Source organism: Saccopteryx bilineata, chromosome 5, assembly GCF_036850765.1.
Source record: "Saccopteryx bilineata isolate mSacBil1 chromosome 5, mSacBil1_pri_phased_curated, whole genome shotgun sequence".
Lineage (NCBI taxonomy): Eukaryota > Metazoa > Chordata > Mammalia > Chiroptera > Emballonuridae > Saccopteryx > Saccopteryx bilineata.
This window is the reverse complement of record NC_089494.1, coordinates 21,368,623-21,393,142: the sequence shown is the minus strand read 5'-3', so window position 1 is coordinate 21,393,142 and position 24,520 is coordinate 21,368,623. Positions and strand designations below refer to the sequence as shown.

At 37.3% G+C, this 24,520-nt stretch overlaps 2 protein-coding genes across 2 annotated transcripts in view; both read right to left on the bottom strand.

Annotated features, from left to right (window-relative positions):
- The window catches only part of FN1 (fibronectin 1), a 351,744-nt gene that overhangs the window by 84,659 nt on the left and 242,565 nt on the right, over positions 1–24,520 (bottom strand). The window lies entirely within an intron of this gene.
- ABCA12 (ATP binding cassette subfamily A member 12) overlaps positions 1–24,520 on the bottom strand; it is a 181,127-nt gene that overhangs the window by 153,840 nt on the left and 2,767 nt on the right. The window contains exon 2 of the mRNA XM_066279669.1: positions 10,139–10,232. Within this exon, the coding sequence (XP_066135766.1) occupies positions 10,139–10,232 (94 nt within the window). The remainder of the gene's footprint in view (positions 1–10,138; positions 10,233–24,520) is intronic.

Sequence of the window (24,520 nt, the reverse complement as noted above, 5' to 3'; positions counted from 1 at the left end):
AAAAAAAATGAAATAACTTCTCATAGTTCCAATGTTTCTGTTACAATAGGGTCAAATCCAAACTCCCAGGCCTAGTAATGAAAACCCAGTATGGATGACCGAACCCAGCTTGGTCTCCACTCTCCAGCGCAAACTGTGTTGAGCCAGAGAAGTCTACCCTTCCTCAACCAGGTAGTTACCCCTGAGAACTTCTGCCTCCAAGATTTGGATCATGACCTTTCTTCCTCTTGAAGGGCACCTCTTTTTTTGTTGCATATCCACCCCATTCATTTTTTTTCCCCTTCCAAGCTTAATTTAAATCCTGGGGTCAATCTTGATGACACTAATTCATAGGAATCTCTTTTAAAAAAAACAAACCTTCCAATCATTTTTTATTACCAGTGCTGCTTATTTCATACTTATTTTCTTAAAGTACTGCACTGTCATTACATGTCATTAGTAATTAATCAATAAATGTTTCAGTTCCCATTATGTACAAGGCCCTGTGCCAATAGATATGTTTAACACTTTTACTTTAGTTATATTTTACTTTTTGTTTTTAAAATCTATGGCGGCACATAAACTTTGTGTGTGTGTTTCTTCAACCACCATTAGATTCCAAGCCGCTTAAGGACAGAAAGCAAGCTATTCTTTACAGACCTAGCCTCATCCTTGTAGAATATAAAGCATCTTTTTTACTATCTCCATGTAAGGCAGCAATTTCAAAATAATGAAATGATTTTTTACATTTTTTTCATTCTCCTGATATTTATGAAACCAGAAGCAGAATGATACAACGTTAGAATACGAAGCAGCATTTGTTTAAGTGGAACTGAATTCCCCTGGGCAGGTAACTTAACCGTGAAATCATCTTGGAAAAACACCTGTGCATAAAAATTCAGGATATTATGAACACTTCCTTCCTAGTCACCAACCTGTCAGCATTTCCTGAGAGGAGGCATTCTCTACTTCTCAGCTGTCCTGAAAATGGTAACCTAAACGATGAAAAATGGTGGGAGACTTCTGAGATCCTAAAGATTGCAGTGAAATCTGGATTTTAAAATCTGGGAAGAAAGTAAGGGAGTGAAGGAGGAGATATTAAAAAATTCTGAGGAAATAGCTAGTTGTGATATGGACATTTTAACCCCACAGCATTTCCAAGGCAGCCCCTGCCCATCTAATGCATTCATATCCTGTGTCCTCACTTATGTTGGCCAGTCTCTGTTAAGAATGCAAAGAAAGCCTGACCAGGTGGTGGTGCAGTGGATAGAGCGTCGGACTGGAATGCGGAAGGACCCAGGTTCGAGACCCTGAGGTCACCAGCTTGAGTGCGGGCTCATCTGGCTTGAGCAAAAAGCTCACCAGCTCGAGTAAGGGGTTACTTGGTCTGCTGAAGGCCCGTAATCAAGGCACATATGAGAAAGCAATCAATGAACAGCTAAGGTGTCGCAACAAAAAACTGATGAGTGATGCTTCTCATCTCTCTCTGTTCCTGTCTGTCTGTCCCTATCTATCCCTCTCTCTATAAATAAAAATAAATAAATAAATAAAAATAAAAAAAAAATTAAAAAAAAAAAGAATGCAAAGATACCAGTTGTCTGGCTGACAAACTTCTACTCATTTTCCAAGATTTGTACTATGACATCGGACTTCCATGTGAAGACGTTCCTGATATCCCAGATAGTGATATATATCTGAGCTTCACTGAAGCTCAAGGCCAAAGAAAAATCAGTAATGCTGATTTTGACTTTATTTAAAATGTTAATATTTTGTTCATCATGGATTTTTAAAATTAACTTTGACATTTTAAAATATTGTATTGAAATAGGATTTCTTAATTACTGAGTTTTTTTTTTGTCAACCCCCCTAATTTTGCACTGCACTTGCCTGACCAAAGACTCAGCTCTGACCCAATAAGTTGTCTGGCTTTCATTTTCTCTGTTGCTTCTGCTCCTGAACCTACTGCCACTGTGGAATTGACCACATTGCATTATAGTTTCTGATATACTTACTACTCTCCTATAGATGTGATTTCTCCAAAGACTCATGGCTTTTTTTTGATCAGCACAGACATAAAAATACTCTTTACATAGGTGGTAATGACAAGAATAAATGTTGTGAAACTTCAATCAAGTCTCTTAAATTTTCTAAGCCTGTTTTCTTATCTGTCAAATAATAAGATACTATTTTATCTCAATAATACTCAATGACTCTATAATATGTAATATACCATAATATAAAAAATATCCAACACTAACGTAGCTCTTACTATGTGTTGGGCACTTTTCTAAGTATATAACTTGCATTAACTCATTGAATTATCAGAACTAATCTATAAAGTAAATGCTATTATTAACTGTAATGTATAAATGTGGAAACTGAGGCTTGGTAGATCTAAGAGGCTTTCCAAGTCTAGTATTGGAAGCCAGGTAGCCTAGATCTATCTAGATCTATGTTCTAAGCCACTACATAACCTCTCACAATAATAATAATTTTATATATAAATATAAATCTGCAAGCATATAACACTCCCCCCAAAAAGATTTTGTTTTCTAAAATGTGAAAATATCATATGTAATTCTAATTCTAATTCACAATGAAATTCTAAATGACCAGAGACCAGTGAATACTGTATGCTATGGCATTTCTTCTATGAGGACTATTACTGTATTATACACTGGTTCACTTATCAAAACAAAAGATATTATGTGACCTAATTTTAAAAATGAGAAAAGTTGAGTAGGGAGAGTAACATAAAATGACTAAGGTTTGGTAGACCATGCTTCCTGGGTGATGCTTAGAAGAAGGTTTAATAAAACAGTCACTCAGGGAAACATACTGCCTGCCAGACCTTCACCTGTGATCCTGTATCTCTGCTCTCAGATAAGTGAAGGCAAATTAGCTGAAATTACTTTCTTAAATCTGGCTTTTAAGATCAATGTCATGTTGAAAACATCAGCTGATATTGGTGACTTCAGTAAGTGACATTACTCTACTTGTGAGGATTTTAGAAATAATAGATTATTTATCTTTATCATATAGACTTGGATACTGGAGGTTCCTATCTGAGAGTAACAGGAGTCCTTCTGCTCTGTTTGAAGGAAGGGAAGAGAGCCACCGAGTAAGAGAGGGTGTGGCTCCCAGAGGTGATATCAATGAGGCATTGACCTCTGAAAAACTTGTAAGATCAACCATCAAAAGTAGAGATGATGTAAAATGAACAGAAAAAAATAAACCTGCCACTGTATAATCAACAACTACTCTTTTCTTATTATTTTCCCCTTGTTGCATTAAGGTTTACTGTAGTTCAAGGCACTTCCGGTTCTGTGGTGCAACTCTGTGTACTAAGATTACTCCTCGGCATTAGTTGGGAAATCCTTTCATCATGTTATCTGACATTAGGGTGTGCCCATCTGTATTTCATGAGAGAACGAGAGAACTTTGAGTCAGGAGCTGGGGGAGATGGGATACGACCAGCAGAACCTGTAGCTGTCTCTGTGTAAGGGTGTCAGGGGGCCAATGCTCCCCTCCCTCCTGCCTGCTTCCTACAGCTCCGTGCAGAACGCTGGACAGAGCCAAGTCACAGTCTAATCCCAATCTCAGTTTCTATGAGTTTCACAGAATCTATCTAAATGTAGATGTTTCCATCTAATGGGTCACTAGTGTTTCATAAAAGTGGTCTGTTGGTGGAAGAAGTAAATGATGGGGCTTTGGCTGCAAAATTCAAAAGCTGTCCTGACATTTTCTGGAAATTAAGCAAGAAGCAGAATGTAAAATCTCTCCCACACAAAAATCTTACATATGCCTTTACAAGAGCTCTTGGGTATTCAGGGCGGAAATTCCCAGGTGGATCTACCTGGGCAGAAGCGAGGGTGCTTTCTGTTCACTCCCTCCCCCCCACCAACAGCAGCATTATGGACATTTTTCAGACCACAGTGAGATTTATCTGGATCTGAGAAGTAAGAATTAAACCGAAAACAAGCTAACTTCTTGTCCTTAACTCATCTCAGAGTCACACTGAGCTGTTTTTTTCTTTGTTTGTTTACCATCCACTATTTGGTGAATTCTGTAATTCAATCACCCATATTAATCTTGGAAACTGTATCCAACTGCCCAATATAATGAACTCTTATTTTGTTCCCAATGTTGAGAATCATGCTGGATCTGATATGAGTGTAATGTTATGATGTGATTTCTGCTATTAATGTACTGTCTCTCCAGCAAGTGAGTCAAAATTAAGGCATAAAGCACTCAAAGACCACTATAATCAATATGTCAACAAAAGAGATAAAAAGTAGAAATAACTGGAGTTTGAATGATGAGCGAGAACAAAAGGGTAAGCCTCAGACACGAGCTTGTCTTCTAACAGACATGGAGGACGGCTCATGAACATGTGGGTCCAAGCAGGAACCAGGGGGAGATGCGAGAACTTAGTCCAGCGCTGCTTCTGGAGACACAGGCATCCTACTGCAGAACAGAAAGAGCAGACCATTGGTTGAACTCTGGTTCTAAAGGTCTTGAAAGTTAGGCAAAGAGAAGTTGAAACTTGATTAGTCCCAAAAGTATTTTAGGAGACTATCTGATGCCAAAATTTAAAAAAGCTATAGAAGAAATCCAGGCTTGAAACAAGTTTTGGAGCAATGGGTGGAAGGAAGGAAGAAAGGAAAGGGTTAACTCCGGGACACATTTCACAAGCTAGATTCTGACTGCTAGTGGTTATGGGAAGTGAAGGAGAGGGAGGAGTCAAAGATGGCTCAGATACTTCTAACCGAGAGGCTGCCTAGGGTTGCTGGCACGTGTGAGAATGAAGAAATTGAATGAAGCAATCCCTGGTGCAAAGAGAATGGTGATGAGTTCTGAGCTTCCCAGAACAAAATCCACATCTTGAGCCGATCAAGATAGAAAAGAAAATTATTTACTATGGGTCCCTCAACTATTACTATTACTACTACTATTACTATTACTATTACTATTATATTACTATTACTATTATCATTACTATTACTATTACTATTACACTACTATTACTATTACTGTTACTATTACTATTACTATTACATTACTATTACTATTACCATTACTATTACTAATACTATTACTATTACTATTATTGTTACTATTGCTATTATTGGTACTTTTGCTATTTATTACTATTAAATCATGAGTGTACTAATGAGCATGGTACACCCAGAATCCTGTCCTCATGCACTTGTCTTCACTTCCACAAAAACAAACACAAAATCACCATGCAAAAAAGTCAGCAGCAAGAGCTGGGCCAAAAGAAACCACACTCCTCTAACTTTCACCGCCCTTGCCAGTAGATGCCTCACAGGCTCTTTCAGCATAAAACTACACAATAGTTTTCCCTTAATTCCAGTAGTGTAGGTATAACATTACACATGGATCCCACAAACCACCAATTAATCAATAATTTCAATCTTCCTTCTCAATTTTTTTCTAGAGCTGCAGACAAGTGGAAAAACCAATTGAGTTCACTTTTATAGCCACATTCCATCTGCGATGGTGCTGAGAGCTGGTATGAGGAAGAAAAAGGAGATGCTCTAAATTCGGATGAGCCAGACCTGAGTACTACCATTGTGGGCACTCGTGACCTGGACGAAACCACTCTATGGCAGGTCAAAACTGTCTGGTTAGATTCCAGACTCGGGAACAGAGGAACCAGGCGAACGTTGGTAAATTACGTACTTAACACTTCTGTGCCTCAGTTTTGTCATCTTTAAGATAGGGATATTCAAATTACATAGTTCAAACAGATGATGCGAGTACAAGTAAGGAAATACATGCCAAGTACTTAACATAGTGTCTGATACGTGGTAGTGTGCTCAATAAATGTTCACCCCTATTATTATGTCTATTTGTCTCAGAAGACAAAAGGTATGCTACTAAAGTTAGAAGACATGCTAAGAATGTCAGTCTTGCATTCACCAAAGCCAGCTAGTCATATCGGGATAGGTGGCATCCACTATAACCCCATAAGAACACAACTTTGGATGTAATTCAGTTAGTAGGTGGCTTCTGCTTTCCACCAGCCCCTATATTCAGATGTGAGATGGGCAAAATTCTTATCTCCCAAAGTGGGCAAGGGTGTTAGAAAGTGACCGTCTCAAGAGAGTTAGGATTTAACTCAAATCACGGTAATACTTGTACAGTGTCATTTCTGTTGTGCTTTTAGCGATATTTTCTACCACTTGAAAAATACTGTTTTTCATTAAGTTCATAAAAACGTGACTGCTTGTTTGGCAGGACTGCATCTTTGGAGCCCACTTATCTCATTAGAGCAGGGTTTTACTGTTCTTAAAAGTAGGCAGTGCCACAGTAATGAGGAACTGCACGCCCGCACTTTCCGGGTATAAATGCGTTAAAAGGAGAAAAAATGAACTCCCTGAACATTATAGCTTGGCTGAGTTTAAATGTATTTTGGAGAGTTTTGTTTTGCTTTGTCTGCCTTTGCTCCTGAGCATGGTATTTTGGCTTTACGTTTGCCTGTTGACAAGCCACTGCATGTAGAGATTATAAGAGGTTGGAATTAATTCCAGCTTGCCGCTCAGCCCATTTCCCCCCACCGTGTGAATGAGAAGCATCAGGCCCTGCCTGCCAGGCTTTGGAAGCTTTCTTTACCTGGAACTTCTTATTTGCAAAGGCTCTTTACTTGTGCTGTTGGTGGCAACACAAAAGGGAGTAAGTGAAAGCAAACGATGCCAAAAGCAATCGTTTTGCTCCGGACTGGTGCTCACCATGGCAAAGGCTACAGCAGCCTCCCTACTCATCCCAAATGCAGACCCCTCCAGACTCCCAAGTCAAGGAGACAATGGAGCCAGTCCTCTGAGCAGCTCATGAAGTTTGGGCTGAATGCTTTATCAGTCTTCCAGACCTGCCCAGCTGTCCTGGGAGTAGAATGTGCCCACAGGATGACAACTCCCGTTCTCACCGCAGCTGAGTTTCAGCTAGGGTGTAATCTGAGGTTTCATCTCCATTTCTCTGTTGCCCAACTTGCACTGAAGAAGTCAGCGTAGCCCAGAAAGGATTTTAATTCTGTCAAGCGGGACGTGATTTCCATGGTACTTACAACTACCATGACTCACGCAGAATTTGTCAGAGCCAGCATTCCACACTGAATACTGATATTTAGGATAACTCCGATACATATACCTACTGGGATGTACCTCTTACTCAGATTTCTTGATTTTATGATACAGAAAAGAGGTGTTTATATTCCAAACTTTTAACTTTTAGTTTACTTTTACAAAACCTAAGTAATGAAACATGAAAAATTAGCACTGACTACTAGATGTAAAATATGTGACTTTGTGGCTTAAAACCAGATTCTAGAGCCGAGGTTCAAATCCTGACACAACCACTTACTAACTGTGCAGTCTTAGTGAAGTTAATCTCTGTGCACATTGATGTTCTCAACTATGAAGTGAAGAACATTGCCATTACCTCTCTAAGTGTCTGGCACATAGTATGAGATCAAGAAATGCTTATTATTAGTAGCTTATTTTAATCTTTTGTTATAATGTATATAAGAAACAAAGAAAAATAACAGTTAAAAAAAAACAAAATAAAAATACGTAAATACAAATTGTCATTTTGAAGTTGTTCTCTTTACCACAAGAGAGAAGAAAAGGCAACTGTGTCTATATTAGCTTTAGACTCCCTAAATTACTTTACAAAATAGCACCTCCAATTATAAAGTTACATTTAGTACTCTATAGATTATAGGATGAGTTGAACTCTTGGACATAATTTGTATTTCTCTCTTCATATAAGAGAGTAAGATACTTTATAAATCTCATGGACAAAGAATAAGTAACAGTAGTTTCCAAAACCTTTCTCTCCTATTCCACATGATTGAATTTTGGCAAATTACAATCTTCCTGGGTTCTAGTGTTCTCATCTGTAAAGTGATCGAGCCTCTTCCAGTTCTGATAACAAACCAATAAACAATTTTTTAGACTGAGCATTGTAAGATCTGAGAGACTGGCAACAATATTTTTGGTGTTTAAACTTTCCTATAATTTTATTCTCTCCTACCCATGGACATACATATAATCACTTCATAGCTAATTATTATTAGATCATGATAATGGGTCCATAATAAAACTTGGTATTCATCTTCTTTTGGATATGGTATTTTTCCAGATCCTTTTAGATTAGGTCTATGATTCATTTATCACATAGTTTTTCTAATATATATTTTTTTAATTTGGTGAAATTGCAAGAGCTTTTCATCATTTTCTTCATGAATCTCTAAATTCTGTCAGGTAGAACCAATTAGATTCAACTACTCGCATAACTTACATTTCTCTCTTGGAAGTCTTGGGTTTTTTGTTTTGTTTCATTGTTTGTTTGCTTTTTCTTCTTCTCCAAGTAAGAGAAGGGAAGATAGAGAGACAGACTCCCGTATGTGCCCCATCTGGGATCACCTGGCAACCCCCACCTTGGGCCAATGCTCTGCCCATCTGGGCCATGCTTGCAACTGAGCTATTTTTAGCACCTGAGGCAGAGGCTCCACAGAGCCATCCTCAGCGCCCAAGGCGGATGTGCTCAAAACAATTCAGCCATGGAAGCAGGAGAGGAAGGGAGAGAGAAAGAAAGAAGAGAAGGAGGGGTAGAGAATCAGATGGAAGCTTCTCCTGTGTGCCCTGACTGGGAATCAAACTCAGGACATCCACGCACTAGGTCGACACTCTACCTCTGAGCAAACAGGCCAGGGCCTCTCTTGGAAGTTTTGTAAGAGGAACTTTATATGACTGAAAAATCCTTAAAAATAAGAAATTGGTGGAAATAAATGAGGAAAAGCATTATAAACTCCTATCATTATCATTAGTAAATTGCTAATTAACAAGTTAAACCAGAATAGTTCAAAGAGTATTTGTCTTCATGTAATGAATGCATTACTTCTGAAGTCTATGCTACTTAAAATACGCAAGAATATATTGTAAAATTTAACTGTATAGAATGGAATTAATCTGCTTTTATAAAGAACTAATATACACACAGTATGAAGAGAACAAAACTATGCTCTTTTTATAAACAACCTAGTAAAATCTCATCAACACTCTACATAATTACTTTTGCAAAAGTCTTTTAGAAATAAGGTGCTATTCAAATAAAAGAAATTATTTATTCTAGCACCGAGTTTAAATGTTTTATACTAATTGAATTGATATTTTTCTTTTGAATTATCCTATTGTGTATGATTTAAGTAGATTTTCCCAATGGCTTTCATTTCATTTCTTAAGACTGAGTGATTGAAAATGTCACTAGACCATTATTCTGTTTATAAATAATTCAGCATAGTATTCTTTTATATAGCAAATGGCCATAATTTATCTGAAATACAATCTTATTTACAGAAATTTTATTAACAAGGATGTTTAGAAGATAACCTCTGTGAAACAAACGTTTGACTTGACTTTTACTTAAGTAAAAGAATTTACTTAAGTATCTTTACTAAGAAAACTGGCTCCAAAGTTCAAGAACAAAAGTAAAACATAGATCAAATCATAGGGTTTAAAAAGCCCACTCTCCCTCAGTTCTGAGGACTCTTATGCATTTTCGTTCTGGATCCAAAGGCAAACAATGAATGGAGTTGAACATTGTGCCCAATTCATAATTTGGCAATGACTAGATGTAACTGAAATGATACTAATTGGCTACCGATCCACTCTTAAACTGTGTCAATACATTTGCAACACTCCAGTGTCTGCCTTGAAGAGAGATAAGAGGTTTTTATGGTAGAACTCTGGATTTCATTCATTCAGTTGATCAAATACCAGCCTATGGTTTCTGTTACAACACAAAAGTAAACAATGATCTCCCTGAGATTGCTGCTTGTTTTGTCGTACATTCCATAGTGAGATTTGAGATGAATAATGAATGAGTCAAAATTGTACAGATAAAGTTTCACAGATAAAGCATGGCTCCTACCCCTTTTCTATTTTCCTAGATAAATATTACAGGCTCATCTTTCTAACAAAGTCAAAAACACGAAGAATAAAGAACATACTAAGTATTTATACAAATCTTTTCAAGAGGAAACACTATTTAAAAAGTTATAATGAAATACGAGTATCAAAATAAATTTTAACTAGAATTCAAAAGTTAGGGAAACAAACAAATCTCATTTACTTACAGGTTGGTTTTGCTCTTGGAGGAAATTTGGTCCGGGTAATAGCCAAAATTATGAAAATAATGACTGGCCATAAAATCAAGACAAGTGTCCAAAGCTGCAAAATAATGATAGAAAAATAAGTTAATTATATTGCTGAACCAAAACACCTGATGGGAAGTACATCATACTATAAAATTCAACACAAATCAGGCATTTGCCTGAAGATATGATTAAGGGAAAAAAAATGAGAGATATTTTTAAAATACAGAAGACTTAACAATGCACACCAGAGTTTTCCAGGCTTAAAACCTTAAAATAATTTTCTAAAGACCCCTTTCCAGTTACCTCTCATGACTACTCAAGAGTGATGACTTTAAAATTCAAATCTGATCAGTATGTTCCTTACTTAAAATCTGTTCGTTTCCCAGTTGCTTGATGGATAAGGCTCAGCATTCTAAACTAACATACAAAACCCAACACAATTGCCACATAGGCATATCTTACCACTTCCCAAGTCAGCATTTTATGCTCAGCCATAAAGATTATGGTGTGACATTGGATAATGGTTCAACAGACATCACTGAACAAATAAATGAATAAATAAGTGACATTAAAATAATTGAGTAAATGAGCAAACAGGAACTTAAAGTTTGATACAACAAATTCTACCATACCACTAAAAATAGCATCTTGTGTCTGCTTCTGTCATAAAACTTAATGTACTCCTACTGCCAACAATTTATTTGCTGGGCTCACAAAATAAATTGACAATTCTTTTATGGCAGGGACAGTATCTTATTGATCCCTCAATTTTCACTGGTACAAAATACATATTCGAAAAATGTATACTTCACTGAAATTTCTATTAGAGAATTTCATTGTAAGACACTTCAGGAATGGCTTTTCTCCCTTGTAGACATGATTCGGTTCCTAAGACATTAACTGTTCCATATTTTACAAACGTATAAAATTTTTCAAACATGTATTCACAAGACCATTAACTGTGATATGCAAACAGTTACAGCACTCAAACCAATCCATACAGAACAAACTCTGCCTGCACTTAAAATAAACCTTGGAACTACGCTTCTGCCTGGTTGTGCAGTCAAACTCATTATCATTCCTCCCTCACTTTCCAGCGACAATTGGCTTCTGACAAATCTCAAACCGCTGCCTGGGGCTCTTCAATTTTCCAAAACAATCTAGACCCATCCAATTATTGATCCTTAAGAAACCCCTGGCCTAAATTTTCTATGAAACTCCATTGTGTCTAATTGCACACTGCTCTCCTTGCCTCGCAGGTCTGTCACCAACTTCGTAGACTCCAGTTTAAGGAAAAGTGTTTAAAAAAAGGAAGCAGTTGACTGTCGATGTAAGAAATTCTAAGGTGTTCGGTTTGATCATAGCTGCAAAGCTTCCAGACTGGTTCAACAGCCTAATCTACACAGCGCTTCTCAAGCATTAATGTGCGCACCAAGTCACCTGAGGATCTTGTACACATGTGGAATCCGATTCTGTAGGTCACAGGAGCTCGGAATCCTGGACCACGCTTGGACTAGAGTAGTTCTAAATGCACCCAATGACATCTAACTAGCAAGACCACTAACAAAGTCCCAGAATATTTTTTGTGGAAAAGTTCCTTTGAGATCAACTAATGAATAGACTGACTAGGTGGTGGCACAGTGGATGAGATCAACCAATGGATAGAATTCAAGGCATTCATAAACTTGGATAGGAAAAATAAAAGATTACATTTTTATTTTCTCTAGCTTGGGATTGGAATTTAGCTTTTCCATTGATGATGGATTACCTGTGACTTAGTCACTAATAGAAACCACAGATATTTTCAAATCCCATTAGTGTTGTTGCAGATACCTCAAAGTGCTATTCACACATATTGTTGACATTAAAATGACAGTAGTTGAGTGTTCTTGATATTTACTTATTTAATGCTATAATAAAGATATACACATTACCATATCTTAAATTGGCTCTTAAAAGCCTTAATAACTGAATTTTAATATAATGCATTTTACTTGTAATTCTATTTATATTTTATTGATTTAAAAACGTTATTTTTAGAAGAGACATACGTTTCACCAGGCTGCCAAGGACAGCCAAGCATAGGAGAGGTTAAGAGGCCTTGATCTATTTTAACTCACTGTTTTATTCTCTGGGATACAGAAGGCTAGCATAATTTATCCAGAGTCACATACCCAGTTGGGAAGCAAAGCAGGGCACAAGGATCTGAATATCAAAACACTTAGGCTAGGATTTAAAAAAAAAATTATTATACTTCTCCAAGAAACAAATAAAAAAGAATTACAGAAAATGTTTTGGAAAAATTCAAGTGATATAAAAAACAATGAGATGTGTTGTTATTATTCTAGCCTAGTTTCTGATATATTCTTCAAAGATCCTAGATATAATACAAGTTATTTTTACATCACTCATTTGAAATGTAGACTGTAAAGAAGTAAGGTTAAAAGCAAAGTAACATCTGTGGTTTTATTGGTCTTAACATTTGAGGTCATCGTTACTGAGTAGGTTTAGTGCCTCATAGCTACTTTCAGGAGCATCTACTCATTGTTCTGTAGTAACCTCACGAGAATTCAGTGAGCAACTGAAATCAATTCTTCCAACACAAATGTACATTCACATTCAAATAAGGGGCATAGCTCATGAGGTATCTTTAAGTGGTCTTCTGGTTGATCTACTTGGATGGATTCATGAAGATGTTTTGGTAAATTTTCTAATTAATTTTAGACATGATTTAAATTCGACCAAAGCATAATCTGGATCAGTGTAATTCGAGGCAGTTTTGATTCTGTTTAGGTAAAAACCACAGCCGGCCCACAAGCAATCTATTATCACAAGATTGCCCTTGGGACTGTGGGTCAGAGAGGTTTGAGGAACATTTCTGCGTACCTCATTTTAGAAGGGTACCAGATACAAAGCTCTTTACACTGTGATCGCAGTGATGTTAAGGTTGACAAGTGAATCACATCAGAGGGAAATAAACAAAATTCAAATTTTCATAGCAGCAGGATTGCTCTCAACACCATTCTAAATATGATCATAAATAACCTAGAAGCAAATGTGGTAGCTGAGATCCAAAGAGTAAACTGATGAGTCATGGCTTTTCTTTTCGTTTGTTTAGAGAAAGGGCTAATATATTGACCTAACTCAGACAGCTATTAGGACTACTTGGAAACTTTAGGAAAAGCAGCTTTTAAGAGTTTCAAATTTCTGCTGATATCGTGATTCACCCCACATTTGCCTGTATGCCTTATTTGCCTTCCACCCCTCCTGTATTCTCGACATTGAAGGGCATAACCATTCGGAGCAGTTAACAATTCCTTGGTGACCCTGGTGTTTGTCTCCTATTACACTCCAGGGGTTATTTCCTATTGAGACATCCCATTCTTTCTCTTTCTTTTCTCTTTCCTTTCCTGGAAAATTCAGTGTCTTAGGTGGTTCCCAGCAAGATAAGTCCACACTATGACTGGGGGTCCCACGGTAACACAATGAGGGAGGTGGGTCCCTAGCAAGGTAAAGAGGACACTCCCAGTGCAGCAGCCAGACAGGGAGTGTCAGAGCGGAAGTTGGGTAAGGAAGGTCAGGTGTCTGTGCAGGGTGAAGAGCAGGGCATTGATTCCAGGTAGGGAGGCTGACCAAAAAGTAAATATCCCCCATTAGAAGAGCCAGGGTTTTCACTGTCCACTAGGGGAATTACAAACGTGGTAAAGAAAACTAGAACAAACTCATTAGTGTTGGGTTAGAATTAAGGTTTCCAAAAAGTAGAAAGAAACATGAAATATTGCTAAAAATGTGTGCACTGATTTCCTTTTTGGTTCCACAGGTTGTTTCTGCCTTATTATGTACTTTCTTTGTCCTTGTCCTGAAAAATACCCATTTTCCAGAAATGAATTAATTAATTTAGAGAGAGAGGAAGAGACATAGAAGCATCAACTCGTTCCTCCACTTAGTTGTGCACCATTGATTGCTTTTCATATGTGCCCTGACCCAGTCTCCAACCAGCCACCTTGGGATACAGCCAGCACTCTCAGGGTTGAAACAGCAACCTCAGCACTTCTACATGATGCTGAATCCACTGCGCCACAAACCAGGGCAAATGCTAGCTTCTTTTAGTGGACCAATGAGAGCTAAGTGTGCTTTTTGCTATTGATATGCAACTGTTGCCAAGCCTAGACACAGCCACAGAATATATGTACAATATATGTAGAGACAGAGCTAGATGATATAGATAGATGATAGATAGATAGATGATAGATAGATAGATAGATAGATAGATAGATAGATATAGATGATTGACAGATGATAGGTAGGTAGATAGATAGATAGATGATAGTTTGCAACCCTTACACTAGAGTGACTTGAAGTTGATCATATCCAAAATGAATGATAGTGATCATCATTATAATTTTCAGATTGCAATAGGGATTCCTTCTCTAACTGTGAAAATAAATAAAGTAAAACATTTAAAATAAAGATTCTCCATTTCTTTTTAGAGAATTATAGTCATGGAGAGTCTTAAGGAAACTTTGATCTTAACATACAATCCAGCAATCATTTATTATTATTATAATGTAATTAATAACTATTGAGCATCTACTATATACTGTATACTAGGCATGGAGGATAGAGTAATTAAAATTTTCAGTCTTCTGAAGAAAGAAAACATTGAAAAATAATTATAACCAAATGTAATAGATAATGCTAAGACATAGGAATAAAAAGTGTGTAAGAAAAATAAAGCAAGGGAGCTGATTCTCAAACCTAAGAGCGGGAAAGGGTCAGGCAGAAGAAAAGGTATGCATGTTGGATGGAGTGTGAAAAAGAAGTGAGAGTCTTTTCAGCGGAGAAAGCATATGGGTGAAGACCCACAGATGAAAAAGAGGGTGAAATATTTCAGAAAAAAAAGTCCAGAATGACTGGTGCATTCGAGGAAATCATCTGCTATATGGTTATCCAACCTCCACTTAATGTACCTAGTAACTAGCGATTAACTATTTCTCAAGACTTCTTTATGATTAAACAACTCATATTGTCTGATTTTTTTTTTTCTTATATCAAGGTGATATCTTCCTTGTTTTAACTAATGCTCATGTGTCTTAGTTTGGCCTCTTCTTTCATATGAGAATTCAACAAGTAATTGAAGAGAAACAAAGTCCCCTCTCCTCCTGGGTACCAATGTCAGTTCCTTCAGCAATTCCCTATTAAATATGATTTCAAAATATCTTTCCCACCATAAATTCTTATTGTCAAGTGGCCTCCTTACAATTATATCAGAATTCAATATACTGCCCCAAATGATAATAACTAATAGTTAATGATTGCTTAGAATGTGCAAGATGCTATGTTAAACACTTAATATGAATTTTCTTTATTTAATGTAATCACTTCATTTCCTCTTGCAGATGAAAAATTGGAATCTTAAAGAGACTAAATAAGGTTTCATGATGTAAGCCACTAAATGGTAGAGCTGATGTGTGAACCCGGGGATCCTGGCTTCAGCAGCTGTACCTTTAAATTACGTAGCCCGACCTCTACAAACAGATTACTAGCTCTCTTTGACCACAATACGACTCTTTCATTAGTTCAGCCTATCACAACATTAAAAGTCATTTAAAGGTCATTCTATAATCTCAATTCATAACTTTTTATTACAAACTTGAAAATAAAATTTGCCCAACCTCCCATACATAAAGCGCACTATCTCTTTCTTCTCCTCCTATTCCTACCTGTGTGGATTGTCCCATAAGTCAAGGATAACTGTTATTTGATGGTAATAGACGGTTTCCAAGTTCACATTCTGAGGTCAGAGCTTGCTACTTTAGATCTGTAATAAACCTTAGCTCAACCCCCAAAACAAGAAAACAAAAGTAGCAAGAGTTCCCAGTTAATTGGGTTTCCTGCCTGTTAACACTGTCATCCATATAAATGACCCATCTGGAAGCTCGGCACAAGGATTTTTTCTGAAACCTGTACTTATACATTATAATACATTCTGGAGATTGGTAAACTTTCTATGGTGTACATGAAAATACATTTTTATTGGACTTTAAGCTAACTTATTCCTCTACTGATCTTATTTCTATAATATTTCATTTACTTTTTATTGATTTACTAAACTAATAAGATGTGTATGTCTATTATGTAACAAGCACCATAATCAACAAGTAGATCTAATGTTTTTTAAGAATTAAAAGGTATTAGGGGAGTAAATGGTACTGACCCAGAGAGATAAAAGGGCCCAGAACATTTGAACATGTAGTTAAGTGAATTGTATAAGTCTTGGTAAATTTTAATATATTTATAATTTAGAATTTTAAATTTTGGGATTAGAATTTAATCCCAAAAATTATTAATCTAAAAATTATTTTAATACATAGGGCAACCTGCTCCAAAATTTTGAAGCTAAGATCTCTCTCTTTCTCTAGTCACTCTGAGGGTAAATCATATGAGCAAAGTGAGATTTGGAGAGGAAGTGTCAAACTTGATCCTAAGCGTTAGAAGTTTATCAAATTGTAGTAATGTCTGTGATAGGAAAAAAACAAACAGTTCCATCATCAAGTTAGCTAAAGGGTGATCCACTAGATAAAGTTGCAACAGAAAACAAAGAGCTGAAGTTAATTTTTCTTCTTCAGGTCCTAAGTCGGGAATTAGATTCCACTTCTATAGACATTGAAAATCACTCCTTGATATGCTCTTCAGGACCAGCCTTCCTAAGGAAAGACAAACTCTTATCTCACACTGTCTGGTCTTTCTATCTCTGCTGCTCTGGGCCTCTTTCCTGTCATTAACTAGCATCTCATTAGGTGAGCCTCCCTGTTGCTAACCATTTCCAGTGGAATGTATCTTCATTTTTCCATTATTTTTAGAGTTACATTATAAACCCAGCAGGGCAGCAACTGCATCTAATTGATTTTCTCTATTACCTAACAGTTCTGTTAGTGATTAATGTATTTTTTTCCACACTCTTTTAGTATTCCTATTTTTGCAATTGGGTAAAATGACAAAAATGGAGCCATTTCAGAATGGAGTTGGAACCACCATCCCAGAGAGATGGCCTTGTCCATCTTGTTCTTTCAGCTTTTAAAATGTTTGACTTTTGGGCCCTGGCCAGTTGGCTCAGTGGTAGAGCATTGGCCTGGCGTGCAGGAGTCTAGGGTTTGATTCCTGGCCAGGGCACACAGGAGAAGCACCCATCTGCTTCTCCGCCCCTCCCCCTCTCCTTCCTCTCTGTCTCTCTCTTCCCCTCCTGCAGCCAAGGCTCCATTGGAGCAAAGTTGGCCCAGGTGCTGAGGATGGCTCTCTGGCCTCTGCCTCAGGTGCTAGAATGGCTCTGGTCGTAACAGAGCAACGTCCCAGATGGGCAGAGCATTGTCCCCTGGTGGGCGTGCCGGGTGGATCCCGGTTGGGCGCATGCGGGAGTCTGTCTGACTGCCTCCCTGTTTCCAACCTCAGAAAAAAAAAAGAAATGTTTGACTTTGGCAAAATAACCTTTGGCCAGGGCAAGGCAGCCTCGTCTTCCAAACAACTATTTGTAGACCTAACAGGAAATTGGATATCCTTAATACAAGGCTGAAAATCAAAGACATTCTTTAGAATCTGTAAATAGCCATGTAAAATTAAAGAAGAACTTAGCTTATTAGCAATAAAAGTTCCTTCCTTTCATTTATATAATTATCTCCCTTCACTTTCTCACAGAAACTCACTGCCTATAATATACACCGTATTCAGAACACTGTTCGGGTTTCTGCCTAAATCAGCGCTTCCTGGTTAACTATTCTTTGATCTCAAATAAATACTTGTTGCTGCTCACTTTAGCTTTTGGTTTTTAGGTTAACAAATATGGTGACAGAATTGGGATCTGAAACGACCTTCATGGACCAGAGTTCCCTGGAACAGGGTAAAATACCCACATGAACCTCAGTTGTGTTCACCGTTTCCATGGACGACCCACTTCCCCCAGTGGTGAATTCTCGCAAACTCCTGACTTTCCTCCGTTTTTAGTTGGAGTCAGTGCCTTTATTTGAGATCAGGAGGGAAAATTCCCTCAGGGAGCCACTGCCCTGGGAACAACCGTCTTAGGGTCCCCACAGCTGCTGCCACATGAGGCATTTTCCTCAGGAAGGGCTTCTTTCATGCTTGTAAGAAGTTCCCTGGGCTGAGATGCTCACAAGGATCCCCCCCCCCGGGGGGGTGAGTGAGAATTTTTGCTATGTATTTTTATGTTTTTTTTTCTTTGTCTTTGTCTGTTGTGTTGTTTGTCATAAGAAGGAAATTCCAAAGGGAAGACACAGGCATAATAAATCCTATAAACCTATTGTCTGGTCTGGCCCCCAGCAAATTGACAGTTTTTGCAGATTTCACCAGACCGTTGTCCACTTAAACAAACGTTACTGTGGGTTAAATGCACATGAAGTAAAAGTTATTGCTGAGGGAATCCTGGAAGACAAAGCTGCAAAACCAGTGGACAGGGTAAAGCATTTAAGACTCGGAAGGGCACTAAGACACCTCAAATAAAGGCACCTGCGATGAGTTGGTCATGAAATGGGTTAGAAACCAATTAAGCCTCCTTGGAAAAAACTGGTGTGGTACCTTGCTTATAGGGTTCTCAACCAGGTGAGTAAGGAAGGTCACTTCCTAGCAGGTCTAGGAACCTCAGGATATTTTGGGAACCTCAAGACAACAGAAATCATCTCAAATCTAAAGATACTGCAGGTAAAGTCTGATGGCAAGTATTTGGCTTGGCCTCTTTACTTCAAGAGGCTGCTAAAATCTCAGTCTGAAGATATCTTTTGCAAAGTTCCTGCAAAGCATATTGAAAAGAGTTTATATGATTAATTGCTATATTTGATGCTATTATGTAGATAATCAAGAAAGTTTATTAAAACTGGACTTAATTATAGTAAAACTAATTTGCTTGCAAAATATCTTTGGTAAAAATATAGATACTTGTACAGAAAGAGAGAATTATGTTTCGATAGAAGCTATAAAACACACTTATGAATATTCGTTCTGTTAATTATCTTTTAGGTTTCTTTTTTTTTTTTCACCTGTCAACTGGATTGAATTCTGAATTTTTTTAGTTTGCTCAAATATTTGGATATAACTCTCCAAACTAATGTTTCCCACTTTTCTCCCACTTTTGACTTGGAATCATTGAGAACTAAAGCTGCTGTTTTCCCAAAGTCCTGCAAATGGACTGTAACTGACTTGATATAAATTTCACAGAAATCACCACTAATGTTCACGCTGAAACAATCTTCATGCCTGATGTGTGCAAGCCATTTGGAAAGTCTACCCAAACAATGGATGACATTTCAAACTGCAAGAGACACTTTAACCCTGACATCTAAAATTATTCTTGACTAGCTGCCCCCTCAGCTCAGAAACTAGTTTCTTACCATTAACCTCTGTTTTTCTTTTATTTCCATAGAAATGTCTATTATTAAATACCTGATTGCAACACCCCATTGTCCTTGACCTTTTCATCTGGCTACACTCAGGCATTGTCTCCTACTCAAGTCGATTCTTCAAATTCAGTCTGGCACTTTGTTTGTCATTAAAAAGATTCTTGTTATAACATTTTGTCTGGTTTACATAGCTCAATGTTGTAAAGACACTACTTGGATAAGGATCGCTCAGCGCTTTGAGATAACCACTAAGGCCTATGAGACTTCATCTGAAAACCTCAAGGAGCTAACTGCAGAAGATGTTTGCCCTTAACCCTTTGAGTAGTACGAACGTTCATGTACGTCCTCATGGCTCCTGACCATCCAGAATACATCAATTTATTTTAATAATGTGTAAGGCAATATTAAAATAAGGCAAATGTATGTTCTTCTTATTTCTATAAATTGGTTATCAAACAAACATGATTTTAAGTTAATAAAACTGTAACTAAAACAAATTTCATTTTTTGAAAAAAAAACAAAACTCACTCCCAGGGGTCAGCAAGCATGGAAAAAACTCACTACTCAAAGGGTTAAAGAAATATGACAGTATCCCTGGCTGGCTGGCTGGCTGGCTCAGTGGTTGAGTGCCAAGCCTGCAGGATGTCTCAGGTTTGATTCCTGGTCAGTGCACACAAGAGAAGCAACCATCTGCTTTCCCACCCCTCTCCCTTCTCTCTTTCTCTTTCTCTTTCTCTCTCTCTCTCTCTCCCTCCTATAGCCATGGCTCAGTTGGTTCCAGCATGTTGGCCTGGGTGCTGAGGATGGCTCTATGGGCTCCACCTCAAAAGCTAAAAATAGCTTGGTTTCAGATCAACAGGCCCTAAATGGGCAGAGCATTAGTCCCATAGGGGGCTTGCTAGGTGGATCCCAGTCAGAGTGCCTATGAGAGTCTGTTCCTCTGCCTCCCTTCTTCTCAGTTAATAAAAAAAGGAAGAAATATGACAGTAAGACTTCCCTCTGTTGTGGTTCTCTAAAATGTGACCTCAGACTCCTGAGGAAACCAGTCTCTGTCCTGCAGGGGACGTGAGATACTGGAAATAAACTTCCCTGGAACAGATCACTGAAGCTTTCAACAACTGACCAGTGTTGCTTTCTGATGGTTGATCAGTGATATTTTAAAGGAAAGATCTTAATCAAAAGGGAGAAATAAAAAAAAACAAAATAGATGAAGCCATTTCAAAATGAAGTCAGAGCCACCCTCCCAGAGAAAAAGCCATACACACTTTGCTTCTTGAACCCTTAGACTGTTTGGCTTGGGCAAAATAACCTTTGGACTGGACCAGAGCAGCCTTGTCTTTCAAACAACTGTTCATAGAGCTAACAGGAAAATGGACATCCTGATCACCAAGCCTTAAGACTGAAGACCTTCTTTAGAGTCAGTAAACAGCCACGTAGAGCAAATGAATAACATAGCTTGTTAACACCCATAGAAATTCTTTTCTCCTTCATGTAATTATTTCTCTTCCCTTTCTCATAAAAACCCTTGCCTTCACCCCATAATCGGAACACAGTTTGGGTTTCAGACTAATGTACTGCTTCCTGAGTAGCTATTCTTTGAACTCAGATAAATGTTGTTGCCTCTCAATTTGGCCTTTTATTTTAAAATTAACAACGTTATTAAGAATCAACATTACTACTAAGGCCTCCTTAGCAAATATGATGTCTTCATTGGTGAATTGAACTCTGAGCAGGGATCAAAGAATATTGGGAAAGAAACTCAACTCAGAAGTAATAGAGAAACAGCAGGAGGTAACAAAAAGAATAGATCAAGTTTGGGGAAAATCTGACTTTGGGTACTTAAATTCACTGTGTGACCTTGGACAAGTTCTTGAACATTCTGAAAACTTATGAAATAAAAGCATTTAGATAATCCCAATATCCCAGAATTCTGATATTTGATTTTGCATAGAGAGAAACATTTATTCTAAGAACAATTTTGAGGGTGATGACCTTGAAAATTAAAGGTCCAATTTTCCCTCTTTTGCAGCCAAATTCATCATTTAGCTTATTGTTGTCATTCTACTTATTAGACTGCATAGCTGTTTGAAATTCCTTTGCATGTTCTATTGTAGTATAGAATTTTATGCCTCCTCAGTAATACCCTCTCTACTTTAATATTTTTACTATATTTTTATTTGTTTTTCTGTTTTAACTCTTTCTTATGTATCATTTGTTTCTCCATTAATAGAGCCCTACCTTCATTAGTAAACTGTCTTTCCCACGGCCTTGCTTTGTGATGGAATCTCTTGAAAACACACTGGAGGAGAATGTCATGATGGTGATATTAACTTTTTTTGACATTCAGTAAGGACTCTACATGTCACACATACTAAATTCTGTTTTCCTCGTATAATCATCTAGTTTAAAGTCCATATTCATAAAAATTACAAAGATAGAGATTAAAAATGCTTGCATTTAAAATAATTGCTTACTGGATGACAAAGCCCAGTTCCTTCTCAAGACTGTATCCTCTCCTTAAATTTATATAAACCTGTTTATCTTTTCAGAGAACCAGCTCCTGATTCAGAGATCAGTAGCGTTTTTATACACCAATAATGAACTATCAGAGAGAGAAATTAAGGAAACAATCTCAGGTATTGAAACAACAAAAAATAATAAATAAGGTACCTAGAAATAAGTTTAACCAAGGAGGCAAAATATCTATACTTGGAAAATTTTAGGATACTGAAGAAAGAAGTTGAAAAAAATACAAATAAGTATAATTATACACCATGTACATGGACTGGAAGAATTAATATCATTAAAATGGCCATACTACCCAAAGCAATTTGTAAAGTCAATGCAATTTCTATTAAAATACCAATAACATATTTCACAGATCTAAAATAAATGTTCCAAAAGTTTATATAGAACCAAAAAAGACACTAAATAGCTTCAGTAATCTTGAGAAAGAAGAACAAATTTGGAGGCACCTCAATACCTGATATCAAACTATACTACAAGGCCATTGTAATCAAAACAGCCTGGTACTCACATAAGAACAGGCATGCAGATCAATGGAACACAACAGAGAGCCCAGAAATAAATCCATACTTTTATGGTCAGTCAATATTTAACAAAGAAGGCAAGAGCACACAATGGAGGAAAGACAGTCTCTTCAATAAATGATGTTGGAAAAATTGGACAGGTACATGCAAAAAAATGAAACTAGACCACCAACTTACACCATACACAAGAATAAACTCAAAATGGATAGAAGCCTTAATGTAAGTTGTGAAACTATAAAAAATCCTAAAGGGAAACATAGGCAGAAAAATCTCAGACATCTCCCACAGCAATACTTTTGTTGCTATACCTCCTTGGATATGAGTAACAAAAGAAAAATTACCAAATGGAACAAGATCAAACTAAAAAGTTTTTGCACAGTAAAAAGAAAATCAACAAAATGAAAAGACAACCCACTGATGGGAGAACATAGTCACCATTACATCTGACAAGAGTTTAATATCCAAACTTCATAAAGAACTTATAAAACTCAACACCAGGAAGACAAATAATCCAATTAAATAATGGGTAAAAGAACTAAATAGACACCTCTTCAAAGAGGACATACAGTTGGCCAGTAGACATATGAAAAAATGTTCAACATCACTAATCATCAGAGAGATGCAAATTAAAACCACAATGAGATATCACCTTATACTTGTCAGAATGGCTTTTATCAATAAATCAACAAACAAATGCCGGTAAGGATGTGGAGAAAAGGGAACCCTCCTGCACTGCTGGTGGGAATGCAGACTGGTGCAGCCACTGTGGAGAACAGTATGGAGCTTCCTCAAAAATTTAAAATAGAGCTGTCTTGACCCAGCGATCCCTCTCCTAGGAATATATCCTAAGAATCCCAAAACAATAATTTGAAAGCATATATACACAACTATGTTCACTGCAGCATTATTTACAATAGTCAAGATCTGGAAACAGCCCAGGTGCCTATCAGTAGATGAGTGAATAGAAAAGCTGTGGTACATTTACACAATGGAACATTATGCAGCCATAAAAAAGAAGGCAACCCTACCTTTTGTGACAGCATATATGGACTCGAAGGTTACTATGCTAAATGAAATAAAGCAGTCAGAGAAAGACAAATACCATATGATCTCACTTATATGTGAAATCTAATGAATAAAATAAACTGATAGACCAAATATGAACACATGGAACAGACTGACAGCTGGCAGAGGGGAGCAGGGTTGGGGGGACTGGATGAAAGAAGGTACAGGAATTAGCACCTTCTCATATATATGTGTATTACACATTTATGTAACACACAGACTCAGTCAACAGTGTGGTGATAGCCAGAGGAATAGGGGAAAGAGGAGGGTGTTAGGTGGAAGTAAGTGAAGGAGGGGAAAATGGGAATGGAAAGAAACTTTGTTTAGGGTGATTGGCGGTGGTGTGCAAATGAGGTTTTATTGTATTGTATACTTGAAACCTGTATGGTTTTATGAACCAATGTCACCCCAGTAAATTAAATTTAAAAAATTAAAAAATAAATGTGAGTGTGTGTGTATGTGTATGTGTCTGCTATTTATATTCCCTGTCTTCTAATTTGGCTATATTTCCTATTTCTTCAATTTTCTTTTATTTCATCTCCTTTTATATCTTTAATTCTAACTTTCCAACCTCTGATTTTCTCATTCTTCCCTCTTAAATAACATTGGCACACACATATCTTTTCCATCTATGTCCTCAAGCTTTCCTTCCATTACTGAGATACAGGGCTAGTCTTATGCAAAAGTAGGAAGAAAGAACTATACTTTCCTTTGCCCTCCCACCCTCCACTTAGAGTTGTCATCCTTCCTCCTTGCGGCACCATTGTTTTCTAAAGGATTTTTGTGTCCCTCTAGTTAATCATAAGAGATTCAGGTGAGTCCTCTGTATTTCCCCAAATTCT